Source organism: Salvia miltiorrhiza, chromosome 2 (genome assembly GCF_028751815.1).
Source record: "Salvia miltiorrhiza cultivar Shanhuang (shh) chromosome 2, IMPLAD_Smil_shh, whole genome shotgun sequence".
Lineage (NCBI taxonomy): Eukaryota > Viridiplantae > Streptophyta > Magnoliopsida > Lamiales > Lamiaceae > Salvia > Salvia miltiorrhiza.
Window position 1 is genome coordinate 16,910,781 of NC_080388.1, and position 18,165 is coordinate 16,928,945.

General features: G+C 35.9%; 2 protein-coding genes across 8 annotated transcripts; both read right to left on the reverse strand.

The window, feature by feature from the left end:
• Positions 1-208: 208 nt before the first annotated feature.
• On the reverse strand, positions 209-6,894 carry LOC131011400 (uncharacterized). 4 transcript variants are annotated; one of them, XM_057939211.1, is made up of 8 exons: positions 6,476-6,894; positions 6,044-6,091; positions 5,028-5,081; positions 1,736-1,825; positions 1,315-1,410; positions 820-893; positions 591-702; positions 213-485 (listed from the first exon to the last, which is right to left on the reverse strand). In XM_057939211.1, the coding sequence occupies exons 1-8, from the start codon at positions 6,779-6,781 to the stop codon at positions 399-401; spliced, it is 867 nt and encodes a 288-aa protein (XP_057795194.1). In that variant the 5' UTR covers positions 6,782-6,894; the 3' UTR covers positions 213-398. The 4 variants fall into 4 exon arrangements, with proteins under 4 accessions (XP_057795196.1, XP_057795197.1, XP_057795194.1 ...); XM_057939213.1 differs by lacking the exon at positions 1,315-1,410 and having other exon boundaries at positions 209-485; XM_057939212.1 differs by lacking the exon at positions 5,028-5,081.
• Positions 6,895-7,566: 672 nt separating this feature from the next.
• LOC131011402 (pentatricopeptide repeat-containing protein At4g16390, chloroplastic) lies at positions 7,567-11,008 on the reverse strand. 4 transcript variants are annotated; one of them, XR_009096898.1, is made up of 3 exons: positions 8,797-11,008; positions 8,322-8,459; positions 7,567-8,138 (listed from the first exon to the last, which is right to left on the reverse strand). XR_009096898.1 is itself a non-coding variant. In XM_057939217.1 (2 exons), the coding sequence occupies exon 1, from the start codon at positions 10,939-10,941 to the stop codon at positions 8,842-8,844; it is 2,100 nt and encodes a 699-aa protein (XP_057795200.1). In that variant the 5' UTR covers positions 10,942-11,002; the 3' UTR covers positions 7,567-8,138; positions 8,829-8,841. The 4 variants fall into 4 exon arrangements, 2 of the variants coding, with proteins under 2 accessions (XP_057795200.1, XP_057795199.1); XR_009096899.1 differs by having other exon boundaries at positions 8,829-11,002; XM_057939217.1 differs by lacking the exon at positions 8,322-8,459 and having other exon boundaries at positions 8,829-11,002.
• Between the last annotated feature and the right edge of the window lie 7,157 nt (positions 11,009-18,165).

The window sequence follows — 18,165 nt, forward strand, 5'->3', positions numbered from 1 at the left end:
TATTAAAAGGCCAAGATTAGTTCCTAGTTCTCATTTTAATAGAGGTTTTTATTAGAACTTCTCCCTATATATATATATATATATATATATATAGGGGTGGTCTCCAGTGAGACCCCATATTTTTCGTGTAACACTGAAGACAATGAATAAGACATATAATACTAATGAACAAGACGTATATCTAACGAACAAGATGTATATACAAGATGTGAAATTTGATATGTGGTGAAATTTCACAATTTACACGAAAAATATGGGGTCTTACTGGAGACCGCCCCTATATATTTATATAAAAACAGATTTCAAGAGAAAATGTCTAATAAGGACATAAAACATCTCTTAAGAACATCACAATCTCTATAGTAGAGTTAGAAATTCTAACGAAAATGAATAACTAATTAATAATATAGGCAATGAAAAATAAAAGACAATAGGACCTCCCCAACAAAGCCTCCAAATCTCGGTACATGAAGAAGTTCCTTCATCTGAAATATTGAAGAACATAAAGGCAATATATTTGAAATTGCAACGTGGAACGATAAATGAATTTTAAAGGACAAAGTAATTAATAAATGGCATAAGATCTTTACATCAACATGTTGTTTCCAGTTCTTCTGAATTCCTTGTAAGTGGGCCTCTCCAACGACAATAACAACTGAGTTATGTTTGGATGCTACTTCTAATAAATTGGTCGACATATATCTATACAGAGTAAATATAGAATGAAAACAATCAAACATGCTCGATTACAAAGATATGAAGCCTAGAATAGCAAGATGAAGAATGAAAAAGTCAATTCAAACGGATTAGAACACAAACCGATCTCGCTCATGAAGTAAGGTTTCCATCAAAGTAGGAAACATCTTGTCCATCTGATCATTCTTTTCGCCCATCTACATAAAGGAAAAATCAGCTTTCTAATGCTCGAGTAACATTATTAAGAGGGTGTTCAGCTGAACTTATACTTAAAATAGTTTATAAGTTGTTTAAAAGCTCATAAACTTTTGAGAAATGTCAAGCAAAATATAGTTTGTTATTTTCAACATGTACCCTTCTAATTTCATCTGTTTAATTAGTATTTTTTTTTTCTATCTAACTTACAATTTCATCTCTAGTTTATAAGTTCAATTATCCAAACACTTTAACAACTTAAAAGATCGAAAGACATTACATTTTATAAGCTTTTGAAACGTGTAATTATAACTTGTTAAGGCTTCCAAGCTATCTAAAATAAGCTTAGTTAAACACCATCTTAATCTGAATTCCCCATATATAATGCAGATAATATAGGTCACTCTTATAAGCTAAGTATACCGTCTTAAGTGCATCCTCATCAGTTGGAAAAGTTCCTAGAAAACATCGGATAATATCCCAAAGAAACGCCATGACCCGTATTCTCTTGCATGTAATCTAAGGAAGAAGAAAAAATTAGGAAGTGAAAAGTAATAAGTTTTGGAATATATTAACACAATGTTATTTGGGTGTATAGACATGCAGAAAAGACGCAACAAAAAGAACTTCTACATAAATAATAACGAAATATTAAAATTTAATCTCTGAATAGTTTTTTGTATATAGGCAGTTAGGCACTACGTACAAAAGGGTGATGATGTAACACGCTGCTCATAATAAAGTGGAAAATATTATTATGGTAAAGAAAACTCAATAGCCGAAGATGGAGATAGAGTATTAACACTATTCAAAATGCCAATGCTGAAGTATATAAGTATCTCACCTCGTAAGGTCGATCACCAAGTATAATTTTGGCACCATATTCCATTGCTTCCTCATATGCCACTTGAAATTCTGTAATTTTACCATTATTCTAGAAAAGATGAGTTAGCATAAATGAAATTTAGATTCATACCTTAGCAAGATGCAAAACAAGGCTTATTAGAGTTCGAAAAAAACATTATCAGGAATTGAATATGGTATTAGAAAGTCAGACAAATCAATTCTTAAAGTAACCGTACAATCAATATGAACAAAAGAATAAAAGAGACTTGCATAGTTACTGATGTCAAGCCATCCTCACTAACTGGGCCCATGTAATAGAGCACAAAAGTGCTATTCCCTCCATTCCAATAATAACGTCTCAAATTTTTTTTTGGGCATCTCATTTATAATGTCACAATTCAGAAAAAGGAAATGATTTATTTTATCTAGTTTCTCTATCTCTCCTCATCATTTACTTTATCTATCTCTTACTTTTACACTACTCCATATATCTTTCTTCTTATTTATTTTATCTACATGTTCTTAATTTACGTATTTCATTCTTTTGGGATGTTACGACTGGGACTATAGATGCCACGGTTCAACCGGGACCGGCGGGCCGACCCTGAACCGGCCCGAAAGTCAATAGTCCGGGCCCGGACCGTTGACCACGGGCCGGTTCCGGGACCGGCCCGCCAAGGAGCTCGGTCCGGTTACAGTTCAAGGGGAGGGCGGCCCGCGGCCCGCCGGGCCGGCCCGCCAGTTCGGCCCTGAACCGCCGGGCCCGACCAATTTTTTTTTTTTTTAATTTTATATTCAAATCTTAATAATTTTAACTAAATGTAGTTTCACTATTTATAGTGTACTACACATGGTAGATAATCCTACATTTTTCAATGTGGGATAATGTAGCTTCACTATTTATAGTGTACTAAACATGGTAGAGAATCCTACATTTTTCAATGTGGGATAATGTAGCTTCACTATCTATAATGTACTACACATTGTAAAGAATCCTACATTTTCAATATGGGATCACTCAACCTAACTTATAAATATATAACTTATATTCATGTAATAACTTATAACTTCTAAATATATAACTTATAAATATGTAACTTATAACTTATAAGGTCTAGGGATCAATTAGTTAATATTAGTTAGTTTACTTATTCAATTTTAAAGATTATGTAATTTGTATCCTTGTAATATTTTATAAAAAACAAAACATATATTTAAAAATTATATATTTATATGACAATAGTATATAAGTTAGTATTAAGTAATTTACGACTTTAAGTTGAGTAATTTTAACATTTTAAGTTTTTAACATCATAATTTATAAAACTATATAGTATAAGTTGAGTAATTTTAATATTTTTTTCAACTAAAGTAAAAACTATTAGATGAATATAAGTTATAAGTTACAAGTTATATATTTATAAGTTGTAAGTTATATATTACATGACTATAAGTTCTATATTTATAAGTTAGGTTGAGTGATCCCACATTGAAAAATGTACTCCCTCTATCCACGAAAAAGTGCCCTACTTACCCTTTTTTTTTGTCCACGAAAAAGTGTCATGTTTACCTTTTTGTACATTCATACTCTTTACTTTTCAATTTATTTACAACTTATGTCATTAATAAATCCACACTTTTATTTAATCTATGCAATTAACCCACACAATTAACTCACTAATTCAAACTACGAAACCAACTCCCCCACGCCTAATCAATCCCATTTATTTATTTATTTTCTTAATTTTCAGTTTATTTATTTATTTATTTTCTGAATTTCAAGTTTATTTATTTATTTATTTTTGAATTTTTAGTTTATTTATTTCCAGTTTATTTATTTATTTCCAGTTTATTTATTTATTTTCTGAATTTTCAGTTTATTTATTTATTTCCAGTTTATTTATTTTCCATTTTATTTATATATTTATTTTCTGAATTTTCAGTTTATTTATTTATTTTCTGAATTTCAAGTTTATTTATTTATTTATTTTTGAATTTTTAGTTTATTTATTTCCAGTTTATTTATTTATTTCCAGTTTATTTATTTATTTTCTGAATTTTCAGTTTATTTATTTATTTATTTATTTCCAGTTTATTTATATATTTATTTTCTGAATTTTCAGTTTATTTATTTATTTATTTTCTGAATTTCAAGTTTATTTATTTATTTATTTTTGAATTTTCAGTTTATTTATTTCCAGTTTATTTACTTATTTATTTATTTATTTCCAGTTTATTTATTTTCCAGTTTATTTATTTATTTATTTTCTGAATTTTCAGTTTATTTATTTATTTATTTTCTGAATTTCAAGTTTATTTATTTTTGAATTTTCAGTTTATTTATTTATTTATTTTCGAATTTTCAGTTTATTTATTTATTTTCTCAATTTTCAGTTTATTTATTTATTTATTTTCGAATTTTTAGTTAATTTATTTCCAGTTTATTTATTTATTTATTTTCTGAATTTCAAGTTTAGTTATTTATTTATTTTTGAATTTTCAGTTTATTTATTTTCTAGTTTATTTACTTATTTATTTATTTATTTCCAGTTTATTTATTTATTTTCTCAATTTTCAGTTTATTTATTTATTTATTTTCGAATTTTCAATTTATTTATTTAATGTTTTCTCATTTAAATGCTTTCATTTAATTCACCTAATAAAATAATGCCAAATAGTTAGTGCAAGATTAGTAAAAGTAACCACAATACATTAACACTACCCTTTTAGTCTTTTACACCACCTTTTTCAGCTTTCTTAAAACCCGTGCTAGCACTCAAATGGGGCACTTTTTCGTGGACGGAGGGAGTAGTATTCTTTACAATATGTAGTACACTATAGATAGTGAAGCTCCATTAAGTTGAAATTATCCCACATTGAAAAATGTAGGATTCTCTACCATGTGTAGTACACTATAAATAGTGAAGCTACATTATCCCACATTAAAAAATGTAGGATTCTCTACCATGTGTAGTACACTATAAATAGTGAAGCTACATTTAGTTGAAATTAACACAAATCATTTAATTTCATTAAAAATAAAAATAATACAAAAAAAAAGTGAAAAACCGGGAACCGCCGGTTTTCGGCCCGGCCCGGAACCGCCGATTCAGGGTCCGAAAATCGGCCCTTCACATTTCATCCGGGCCGGTTCCGATCTGCCGGATTCTTGACCCTGAACCGCCGGTTCGGGCCCGGAACCGGCGGTTCCTGAACCGGCGGCAACACGACAGAGGGAGTATATTGTAGCAAATTCATGAAGAATGATAGATTTATTTTAAACTACAAACCTTGTCAGGCGTAAGTAGACCAATGCGTTTAGGGCATAATTCCATGAAAACAACCTGTAAACGTATTACTGATATTTTAGAAAGTGAAAAAAAGACAGAGGAAAAATAGCATAATAGATCACATACATAAAAGTACACGTGGTGCAACTATCCTAATTAAATTCTAATTTTCAATTTTGATTAATAAATCTTAACTAGGGATTAATTAAACCCTTATTAGGATGAACCCAAGCTAATTGGGGTGGCTGCGCAATACATCCAAATGTACACAACTTTTTGCAAAAATAAATACGAATGTATACAAGTTTTTGCCAGAATATAGTGCACTTAGGGATGTCAATTGGGCCAGCCCATTCAGTTTCGGGTTATTTTCGATTCGGGCTAGTCGATTTTTTTATTTTTCGGGCTAAATTTTTTTGACCCTAACCCTAACCCACTCGGTTTCGGGCAAGCCCGTTCGGCCCACAATTTTACAATTTTTTTATATGTTTATTTTTTTTCATAGATGATCATATTCTTGTAATAAAAATATGTCGTATCTTTTAAATCAAGACATTTCGTCTTGTTTTAGATACAAAAAATAGTGTTATTTTAAAGTAAATTTACATAATATTTAACTTTAACTTCATTTTCAATAAGAAATTGTATATAAATTTAACATAAATGATTATATTTCTTTGACTTTTATATCATAGATGTTTGTTATTAACCGTTGGAAAAAATCAAAACATATTCCATAGGCATCAAAATGTTATTATCGAATTAAAAGTGAAGTTTTAAAGTTTAAAAATTAATTATTAAGAAAGTGTTCGGTTAATCGGGCCAACCCACTCGATTTGATTTTCGGGCCAACCCTATCGGGCTCGGGCTATTTTCGGTTCGGGCCATTCAGTCTAAATTTTCAGCCCTAACCCTCCTTTTATATCGGTCTATTCGGGTCGACCCGTCGGTTTCAGACTTTTTGGACATCCCTAAGTGCAGTAAAGCATGAGTAATAACTTTCAAATGAAAAACACCTGTGGTTTCAAGAATCGTATGACATCCCGAACGCGTCGACAAGATTCCTGAAAATTAAGAATAGTTAATTTAGGAGGCGTTTGGTTTAAATGATAAGCCATAATTGATATATAAAATAATCAATTTTAATCAAGTATTTGGTTTGATTTGTATAATTAGACTTATGATTGATAATTCGACCCGCATCTAAATCATCCAATTATTTATCACAATAAAATTGAGTGAATTATTTAATCACTCATTCAATTCTATCAATTTTATCTATCTCATCTACTAAATCAAACATGCAAGTGAACAATTAGTATCATATTAATAAATGCGCGCACCAAGAATACTCCAAGAATTAATATTATTAGAAAAATAAGTTGCTCCAAGTTTACTTGAGAACTATACGTATATGAAATAAACAGATGAAAATAAGAGTAAATTACCGGACAAAAGTGCGTGGTTCCAACCAAATACACATCGCATACGCCGCCGTTTGCGGCTGACTCGCACGTGAGAATCGGCACATTCATCGAGAGCTCCGCAGGCAGCGTTTTCCGCTTATAAGTGTTGCTAACCACATCGCATACGCCGCCGTGCGCGTACGTGGTCATCGTCACGAGCTCCGGCGGCAGCCTTTTCCTCGTACAAGTGTTGCGACTCCTAACGGTTCGTATCAGATAGGTGGCGGCGGCGGCGACGAAGAGAGCGGCGAGGCGATCGGCTGAGTTGAGACGGTTTAATCCCAACATCTTTGGAAGGAGTGTGGTTTAGGGTTTATTAAACGAACAAATTGTTTACTGAGGAGTATATAAACTAATTAATTTGTTGAGTGTGTTGTACACGGAAACTCTGGTTTGGCTGCGCGGACTTAGTTTTTTTTTACTTGCACTAGATAAACATAAACTTATTACTCCCCCGCAAATTTAGGATTTTAATTAGGGTATGATCCTATAATTTATTATTTATCTTGTTTTTTGAATTGGGAGAAGAGGATGGTGAGATAATATTCAACCTTACATCTTAATGTCTTACACAAATGACTATTATCAGGATGTTGTTAGGGTTTGTATACTTCAAGATATATTTTATAACTATTTGTATATATATTATAAAATTTTATTTCCTTATTTATAAGAAACAAATTAATGGTGAAATTTTGATTATCCCTTATTTTTCAATTTACAACCAAAGAAAACGTATCATAATAGAATAGATAGATAAATAATCATTTGTTTCTTTTCAGAATGTTCCAATATATATTATTTTCTAAATTAAATTTGCATTAATTTTTTTTTACTAAAATAACTTTATTTAAAATTTATAAAATTCACAATTTATAGTTTGTCTTTCAATTAATATAGTCAAACATAGAATAAATAAGGACTAAATTGAATAATTACATATAATTTATATTTTTCAAACAATATTAATTGTATTTTCTTATGTGTGAAAAAGCAAAGTGGATTATAAAGGTGGAACGGAGGAAGTAATTATTAATTATATTGTGTGAATAGAAAAAAAAAAGCTCATAATATGATAAAATAAATAAATAAGTTGATAGATTAATGATAATAATAATATCTATAAATGGATATTCTACCTAAACAAGAGCGGCAATCTGCAGAGCATTAATATATACATTTTCAGCCAAGATTTGTAGCCGAGCCTGTTTAAAGTCCAAAACTAAAAAAAGGAGCAATGCAGCCACCCATGGAAAACGGCAAAGCTGCGCAGCAAAGAAAAGAAAAACAAAGAAAGCAGAAAACATATCTTCTCCCTCTCCTACAGCTCTGGAATTGCAGCCAATGACGGCCTCCATTTCCTTGATCGTCTGAGCAACGACTGCAGCATCATACGTCTCGACTGCACCTCCTCCATGCTCGCCATTAGCCTCTCCAACTGCTTCTTGTTCACCACTATCTTCACTCTTTTAGGTATTCCGATGACGTTGCTGCTGCCGCGCTTGTGTATCAGAAGTTCGACCTCATCTCTCCGAGACGAGGACGATGACAACTTTCTCCTGCAGAACTTGATACTTGAAGCTCCAATGCAGTTCCCCATTTTTGAATGAGAAGCACTTGGCATGAGCTCAACTTATATATAAATCTGCATATAACAACATCAAACGTGCAGACCACATTATGCTAGTTCACAAATTTGATTTATTATATGTTATCATTTGCTTTCAAACCCAAATGTATTGGGCCGACAGGTTATTAACAAAATACTATATCTTCTACACACATTTATAATTTGAAAAAGTTGACTCTTAAACTAGTTTATAATTACCTTGTTATAGTCAAACTCCTGCAGCAACATCCCTTGAACCAAGAATTTTATAAAGTGCAGATGACTTTGAAACAGGAAAGTCAGCTCACTGGAGTCCCACATCTTGTCAACCTTAATTTATTATATATAGTTGACATTCTAATTTCAAACATTGTAAAATTAGTTCTTTCAGGTTATAAAAAAAAATGGAACTTAACATGAATTTTGTAGCAAGAAGCTCTATTGAAAGGCAAGACACAAGAACTACGTTTACAAGTCGATTTTATTGATAAATCATCTCAATCACCGGCACCAGAAGGGGCAGCCGGGGAGAAAGAATTTAGATGAAATTACAAAGTTCTAAATAATTGAGTATTGTAGAGCAAATAGCAACTCAAATAAAACTTCCTCAATCAAAAGTGTCGACAAAGCGCAGATGAAAGTAGAAAACTTGAAAAATGCTGATAAACTAATAGGGACTGTGTCAGCAGATTACCAGCTAATGGAAGTATAGAAAGTAGCAACAACCTTAGACATCTGACTAAGCCAAAACTGCTTCTTGGGAATTCCTCGACTCCAGCCATGATATCGCTGCAACCTTTGTCGTCAGAAACCAGCCAAGCTTGTCTGGCGCCTCATGAAATGGGGCGTTCAGTTCCTTCAGATGTGGCTCGAAAGTTCCTGCCAGACCTCTCTCAGAAAACTTGTGCTTTCCGTGTCCTGTGTTAATCCCGAGTAACTCTGGGAATTCCTCCCCATTTTCAAGTGCCTTCGACAAATCCTTCATCCAAACATGCAGGGCAGTCAAGGCCGCCCCGAGAGAGAGGCTCTTCAAGTGCAAAGACCACTGTGTTGGGGTCTTGGACATGATATCCGTGTATATTTCGAGCGCAAGGCCGAGGTCTAGCAACTCACAAGCTCTCTCTAGCTGATTTAGGCTAGCACAGAGATCAATCAAGCAATTGCAGTATGCCTTTTTAACATCAGTACCAATAGATTCCAAGAGCTCACCAACTTCCTTTCTGAAGATTTCTCGGTCTGTATCTTCTTCATCAAGAACGAGTTTTACTACATAACCAAGCTTCGGGTGAGCCTTCTCAATGCATGTAGTCAGCTTCCCAAGTTCTTCCTTTGGTGCTTGGGTCATTACATTGAGAAGACTACCAGAGAATCGCGCATCAGGAACTATGCCCGACTCCAACAACTGATCAAAAGTCCTCACAACATCATCTATACGACCAGCTTTCCCGTAGCACTGGATCATTGAGGTCAAGATGAAGATGTTAGCCACAAAACCACCCTCCAACATTTCTTTCAACGTGGCCTCCGCCTCCTCAACTTTCCCACTGCAAGAATTTATTGTAATCAAAGAAGCATACGTCCAGCTATCGGGCTTGCAGGTCCCCGAGCGCTTCATATCCTCAAAAATCTCGGCAGCTTCATCAGTAAACCCTACATCAGCACATGTGGCCAACAGCGTATTATACAAAAGAACATTCAGCTCCAAGCCCTTCTCCTTCATCTCCTTATAAACAGCAAGCGCATCTATGCCATATCGAGCCCTACCATACGCCCTAATCAATGCAGCATAAGTTCCCCAAGTCGGCTCAACTCCATTCTTAAGCATCTGCCTATAAATAGTCTTCGCCTGCCACGGCCTCTTTGCTCTTCCCATAGCATCCAAGAGTGCATTATACACAGAGGCATTCGCCTTAACCCCCAACGCCTTCATCTCCTCGTACAAATTCAAACACCCATCATAATTACTCTCCGACCTATAGATCCTAATCAAGGTGGAGAATGTCACGGGATCGAGACGCCATTTCTCGCTCCTTGCACGATCATACATACTCAAAGCAACGGCCACATTGCCCACTCTCCCGTACACATCAATCATCACCGAGCAAGTCACCTTATCAGGCTCACACCCAAACGACGACATCTTCTCAAACCACTCGACGGCCTTCTCAGGCAAAGACGACAGCCTGGCGCAGCTAATGATAGTCGAGAATGTAACATTATCGGGCTTAACCCCCCTCTCAAGCATCAAACTGAACAAACTCTCCGCCTTGCCCAATTCCTTACACTTCCTAAAAACTTTCAGAGTCACATTATACAAAACTACTTCTCTAATCATCTTCAACCTCTTCAGAAAGTAATCGAGCACTAATGGCGCAGTTTCGCTATTAGACATGTTGTTCAAAATAACCACGGCCTCCTGCTCTACTATATTATCCCCAAGAACACCTAACACTCCCGAAATAGTATCATCTAACGGAGCGCAAGAATTTAAAGATTCTGCGATTTTCAGTAATGAAGCATACCTTAAATCACGAGATGTCTTCATCAATTTTGAGGCTTTGGGGTTTTTGGGGTTGACCCAAACGAACGATTTGGATGGAGGAACCGACTTTTGGTTTGGGATTTCAGAATCTTGACCGACTGCGTTGAGGAGAGGTTCCTGCAATGAGACTTCAGCGGAGACATGAAAGGAGAGTTTTGGGCGTTGGAGTTTGGGAGGAAAGTTGAGATTTGTGGGGATTCTGAGATGTGAGAGCTTAGGAGGGGAGAGATAGGTGCAGAATAGACTGGTTTCGGAGAAGAGAGAAGACGAAGGCGGGGCTGTGAGGTTGTACGCCATTGCTGGGTGAGCAGAGAGAAGTCTGGGGTTTTGGGGGTTTCACGGCCTTATCACTTGACAACACAACTAGGGACGGCAGTGGATCTTGGACCCGGTCCAGATCCGTGGATCCGATCTCAATTTTTTGGACCCGACGGATCTGGATCTGGATCTGGATCTCAATTTTGAAAACGAATCTGGATCTGGATCTTGAAATTTTAGATCCGGATCCGGCCCAGATCCGACCCGTCGATCCGTTTTATTTTATATATATTTTTTATATTTTATATTTAGTTTACTAATAATATTAACTAAATTAAAAATAATAAATAAATTATATTCAAAAGAATAAAAACTAAAAGTAATTAGATAAAAGTATTTTGTGTTATATTTTTTATGATGGAAATTAGATGTTGTTGATTTTGTGAAATTTTTTAAATTTAATTTAAAAATAGTAGATCCATGGATCTGGACCCGTGGACCCGCGGATCTGACGGATCTGGATCTGGATCCAAAATTTACAGATCCACGGATCTGGATCTGAATCTGGATCTGATATATGAAAACGGATCTGGATCTGGTATTGGCCAGACCCGGTCCAGATCCAGCCCGTTGCCATCCCTAAACACAACGCCTTCACCCTATTATTTAAGACATCCAACTCATGTGAGTTATATACTCACTCTAATAAACTCACTTCTTTTTGGCACAAAAATTAAAAAAAATAATTTTAAGGAGAAAATTGGTGTGGTTCACATCAATTAAATACATTTTCTTTATTTAAAATAAAAAAATAGACCTATTCTAATGAGATGTCTCAAAAAAAAAAAATGAGCCTATTAAAATAGGACATAGGAATCATTATTGTTTTATTTTCTGTTTTTATAAATTAAGAATCCAGCGATAATTCATTATTTTTTTCGTCTAGTTTTATATAGTGTCATAGTGATATATTTTTTGAAAAATATTAAAAAATAAAAAATTTAAATGAAAAATAAAAATTATAGACATTTTTTAACAAAATATTGAAAGTTAATGACCAAAAAAACATAATTAATCCTATTATAATTTTATTGCCACATCACTTTATACCTCAATTCATAATTCATGTCCAATAACTACAAAATCTTGTTTCTAGCTAATAATTATTTATGAGTTTCATTATCAATTGTCATATACTCCATCCGTCCCAATATTGTTGGCCACATTCTTTTCGGCACGAAAATTAAGAAATTGAGTGTTATGTTTTAATTGAGTGGTTTATATTTTTAATTGACTTTTTGTTTATCTTAATTGCTTAATTAGCAAATCTCCCAACAACCACCACAAATCTGTCGGCAACTCTCCGGCGGCCGATGACCGGCGACAGATGAACCACCCCCAAATATTCCCCCTCACCCAAACCAGACTTCGCCTTCACATCGTCGCATCACCTCTGCCTTCCTCCGCCTTTTTCCTCACCGTCGCATCACCTACGCCTTCTTCCTCACCAGAGTTTCGATGCCCAAAAACCAGAAACCTAAAAAAAAAAAACAGAGACAACCCAATCGGAGCCCTAGACCTCCGAATCGCGACCTCCGCCTTCTTCCACACCAGAGCTTCGATGCCCATCAAAAGCCCTAGCCTCCAAATCCGCCATCCTCCGCCCAGAAACCAGAAACCAAAAAAAAACCCAATCGGAGCCCTAGACCTCCAAATCGCGACCTCCGCCTTCTTCCTCACCAGAGCTTCGACGCCCATAAAAGCCCTAGCCTCCAAATCCGTCATCCTCCGCCCATAAACCAGAAACCAAAAAAAAAAAAAAAAGATCGAGGCCGACGACTGGTTATTGTAAGAGAAGGGCGGCGCCGTGGCTGGGGAAAGGGAATCAGGTGAGTCGGCGTCCCCAAATTGCGCCAACGAGAGAGATAGAGGGAGAGAACAGAGGTGAGAGAGGTCGGGGGCGGGGCGGAGGCCGACGACCGGCGGCGGTGTCGTCCGCCGGAGAAGAAGAAAGAAGGAGAGCTTTAGAGAGTGGGCGGCTGGGTTAGGTGCAAATGATGGAAAAATAGATTTAAGTAGGTTAAATTAGGGTTACTTAATAACTTAATTAGTGGTCTTAATTAAGTTAAATTTTTACCATTTTTAGAAAGTGACCAACATTAGTGGGACAACCAAAATGGAAATGTGGTCAACTTTAATGGGACGGAGGGAGTATATTTTATTATTTGATATGTCTTTTAGTGTTGTTCATATCTAGAATTGGTAAACAATCAATTTTATAATAATAATAATAATAATAATAATAATAATAATAATAATAATAATAATAATAACAATTTCAAGCGATCATGTACTCAACTCCATTAGTCGAAGTTGCTACCTATGTTTGTTTTTTTGAAAATCAGGATATCAAGTTGCATCCCATGAAGACATGCTCCTGAAGTCGAGATTTTCAATCAATTTAACAACCTGCAAAATCTGAGTCGGAGTATCCTGTTATTTCAAAATTATCATCATTTGGGTACCATAGACCTATATTTGAGTGGCTCATGGATATCTAGGAAACCTTTTCACATCTTCCAAGTGTGCTTCCTTTGGATCTAACTGGTATCTTGCACATACTCCAACTGTGAATGATATGTTAGGTCGGCTTGCAGTGAGATATAGTAATGGTCCAATGATTCCTCTTTATTTAGTGTGATCTACTGATTTTCCTTGAGTGCTTGAGTGCCTAGTGTAGTGGGCAAAATCCGTCAATTTGACTCAAGCCATATTAATAATCCAAGCTGGCCCAATGAGTCGAGCAACCCGGTCCATACAGTTTGATAAGCTTCCGACCCAGGTTGAATACTTTACTTCAAGACTAACATGTTTGAACCATCAGGCTAAATAATTCACACTCAGCCTGGGCCATCAAGCTAGTTCGCCAATCTGACACAACCCTAAAAGGCCTAGTTAGTCAAATAGATTGGTCCATCTAGCCCGGAAAGCTATGGATCGACTTAAATCCAACCAAGCTACATATGTCGCATGCAGCCCAAGGGTTATTGTCAACCTAGGTTGACGAAGTTATAAGACCAACCCGGCGCGCGCGCGGCGCACGTCGCCTCCCGGTGCCGCCATGGCCTCCCTCTACACGGTAGCCCACTCCAACTATTCTCCGTCTGATCTGATCGTCGTCGTCTCTGTCTTGTTTTCCACAATTACAGATTATAACCGAAAAACAATTTACAATTGAAATTCTAATCTGACCACGAATTTTCTTGTGGTGAAAAATGATTACAACATCAAAAATGACGTATCCCATGAATCAATATACCACGAAGAACAACAACAGATAAATAAAATAAAAACACGCACATATTAATCGAATGCGAAGTATCAGACAGAGCCAAGAAAACTAATCTGGGCTTTGATACCAATTGTAGGAATATTAAATAGAATTAATACTCGACTTGCCCAAGGATCGTCTCTTGGATTATCTTAATTCACCATACATCGATTAAACCTAGCATGCTCCTATTAATTTAAACACTGCACCGAGGAGTTTAGAAATACCTGAAGAATTCCTAAAAATTCGTCAATTCGCCATTGAACAGGTCAGTCAACTTCAATGCTCCGTTTGACCCCTCAAACGACCTCTAATCGTATTTTTCCAAGAAATATGACTTCTACGTCTTCGAAAGATGTTTCTGTGGCCATCTGTGTCGCTTGAATCAGAGTTCAATAGCAAAAGTTATGACCGTTCTTCGGAGACTGCCAGAACTTGATTTCCCGCGAAAATCTGACTCCAGCTCAGATCTTCTGAACTGTATCCCGCTCAGTTCCCAACGTTGGATGGACAACAAACTATGAGAATTCCCAGAGAAATCGACCCCTATAGTTGGCGCCTCTTTATTGCTCTGCTCTCTAAAACCCTAATTTTTGTCTGTCTTATTCTGAGAGCAGATATCTGTATTTAAAGACAAAACACAGACCTAGGGCCTTAATAACTGTAGTAGGCGACTCCTACTAGGCTCAGGAGACTTTGGGCCAGTCCAGGGATCAGATACAAGGAATAAAGATGAGCCTCAAATGAATTAATTCTTATGATCAGCCCAGATCACAATTAATTCACAAATATTAATTCATTCCACTAGAGAATCAATATTCACTTACCCCTTTATTACCGATGATGAGTCGGGCTTGTATTTAGACTTATTAGACCTCCGTATTTAAAATATCCGACATTCATTAATTAATGGGTTAATTATCAATTTCACCCCTAACGTAGAGGCCCCTGTAGCTATTAACACCCTATGGGCAGGGGTGTGACAACTGAACCCCTAAAGTACCTATTTTCCTCCAATTAAGCCCTCCGACTTAACGGAGAGTTAAGACCGTTAACTATTGTTATTTTTTTTATTTTGTTGGTGGTGGAACCCTCCGGCCCTAATTCCCCTCGCAAGCCTGAGATCCTGTCGCCGAGCATTCTTGATTTTCCCTCGTTCCTGCTCAGCCCCGTCACACCCATGAACGAGGACCGCGCCGCCACCGATCAGGAGGAGAGGGCCATCGCCGAGAAGAAATTCTACTTCCACCCCTCGCCGAGGACCCACCGGACCCGCCGCAGCTGCTGCCGCTTTTTCCGGTCACGTCGCCAAGAGTCTCCGGCGCCTCCACTTCTTGATTCATTTATATATATGGTTAGAGGTCATCGTCTTCTTCCATTTTGTACAATTTTTTTCTTTTCCTTTTTTTTCTTCTTCTTTTTAATCTCCCATGTTTAGCCATAAATGAATTCATTAAGTAAAAATGGGGAAAAGGGAAGGAAATTTCTGGCGTGTTTCCGGCGAGTTTGGTGGTGAAGAAGGTGTGGATCCCACCACCAACAAAAAAAACAAAAAAAAACAATAGTTAACGGTGTTAGCTCTCCGTTAAGTCGGGGGCCTTAATTGGAGGAAAATAGGTACTTTAGTGGTTTAGTTGACACACCCCTGCCCATAGGGTGTTAATAGCTACAGGGGCCTCTACGTTAGGGGTGAAATTGATACTTAACCCTTAATTAAGTAAAGCTCTGACAGCTTATATTATATAATCTCTTTGTAATCCTTAAGTAGTACCACTCAACCCTTATTATTGCGTCTGAACTTAATCAACCTGCATGGTTTAACGCAATAAACCTTTTGAGCTCCTTAAGGGGATATCATTATCATATACCGGATACGGGTACTAATACAGATAATCAAATATCATATATTAATCGCTATCACGCAAGATACAGAGTACTCAAGTTAATATATAACTCTCACCCATAGTAAATCAAAGTGATACACGAATCAACATATATATTTGAAACCTTATTAGTATTAAGATCTTATTAAGTCACCGAGATCTTGATCCTTCACATATGTCAGATAGAAGAATACATCTCACTATGATCCTATCAATACGTTACGACGTACCAGTATAGACAAGTAGTCAAGACAAACTCTTTCCATCTATACTGCAGCCTAAACCAACGACTCATCCTAGAGTCATCTCGACTGTGATCAGTTTATATCTCTTAAGGTTATTCCAATTATATGGTCTTCTGTGATCTACAACACACCATATAATCTACTTATATAGAGACAAAGGACATACATATGCAATCATGAACACAATCAGATAGGAGATTAAATAGTGAACTTAGGAAACATTGTATACAAGCATAAAACATTCTTGCTTTCAGTATACAAATCCAACAATTTTCTATCAGAAACTATAAGGGAATGTTTGTAGGAAATCTCTGGAAGATCGGATCTTGAAATCCTAAAAGATAATGCTTAAACAATCGTAAAATTCCCTTATTCAAAAATACGTTGAGTTCTTGAGAGTAAGCAGTAGAGCTTGATTGCTTTAAGATTTCAATGTGCAACATATCTGGTAGTTTCTTTGTTGGATGTAGTGGGGTATGTATACACTAGAGATTAAATAGTTATGTTGGAGGGAATATCTTCTAATCTCCGGTTGCGTATACGTTGAAATCTTCTCGTTTGATCCAATGGGTGATGTTGTCAGGAGTTTTGCAGATCCCTACAAGGTAAGTCCTAACATAAAAAATATCCCCATGCATCTTCTGTCCTTTCTCCAGATTTGACAGGATTTTTGCAGTCACACTTGAATAGTGTGGTTGTCTTCTTTAGCAGACCTTGATACTCAAACTCGCACACCTCTATCAAACAACCATAGTAATCAAGCTCACCATTTTTATTTGCACCGTAACAATCACCCCTAATGCACACTCCACTATTCATAGTAGCTTGAGATGTTCCATGTGAAAGCGTATGGAATTTGAATCCATTAACAAAGTAATCGAGATATGTTGAGACATTGTTATGGGCCTTGTAGAAAGACTAATAAGAAACTGATTCGTAACATTGTTAATAGGGTTCACGACCTAAACTATTGCGACAATGGATGAGTAAGGCAAAAACTATGGATAACATATGGAATGGATTACTAAAAATCGGCAAATGAAACTCACGTATGCTTGGAACCATGTTGTAAATTCGGTTTCTATCTTACTATCAATTTCGCCCTCATAAATCCCCAATGTGTGCAATGATTCGACAAACAATCTTAAAGCATATAATGTACAAGTAAATTCATATATCCACATAATTAAATAAATAATACTCCCTCCGTCTGTGATATCGTTTCCACATTGTAGACAACGCGGATTTTAAGAAAAGTGGTGGATATTAATAGATAGTAGTGGATATTATAGTGAGTGGAGTTTGGGTCCCACTATTATTGTGAATGGAAGTTTGTGGACTCTACTTCTATAAATGGAAGTGGAAACGATATCGCGGACGGACCGAAATGGCAAATGTGGAAACGATATCGCGAACGGAGGGAGTACTATTTTTTGTTAAATACTTACTTGAGATATGTCCATCTATACAATTCAATAGGACATGTGTGTGAGAAGCATGATACTCTTTGCTATCAAGGTATCTCGTAGACATTTTCCTAAAAGAATGTCCCGTTTGTTTGAAAATAATAGGAGCAGAATGTGGATGCTTCTTCCACTATGTATGCATTGCAAATAAATCATTCTACTCTAGCTTTGTTCTTCACATTGTTTTTCAACTTTCGCAAGTACCTATGTATTACTCAAATTAAAACAAAATACGTTTTATGTGTATATAATATCTATGGAGTTTAATATGACCTCTCAAATGGGTACATCCATCGAAATTGAACTAGGCCTGCAAGTCGTCAGCTAAATGGACCGGA

Bases quoted from the DNA above. Each gene is read 5' to 3' on its own strand.
- LOC131011400 (XM_057939211.1), bottom strand. From the start codon at position 6,781: ATGTTGGGATTAAACCGTCTCAACTCAGCCGATCGCCTCGCCGCTCTC. The intron at 6,092-6,475 runs GTAATTTACTCT...CTTAATTTTCAG, and splicing joins GAACCACGCACTTTTGTCCG to GAATCTTGTCGACGCGTTCG. The intron at 894-1,314 runs GTATACTTAGCT...TCCTTTATGTAG, and splicing joins ATGAGGATGCACTTAAGACG to ATGGGCGAAAAGAATGATCA.
- LOC131011402 (XM_057939217.1), bottom strand. From the start codon at position 10,941: ATGGCGTACAACCTCACAGCCCCGCCTTCGTCTTCTCTCTTCTCCGAA.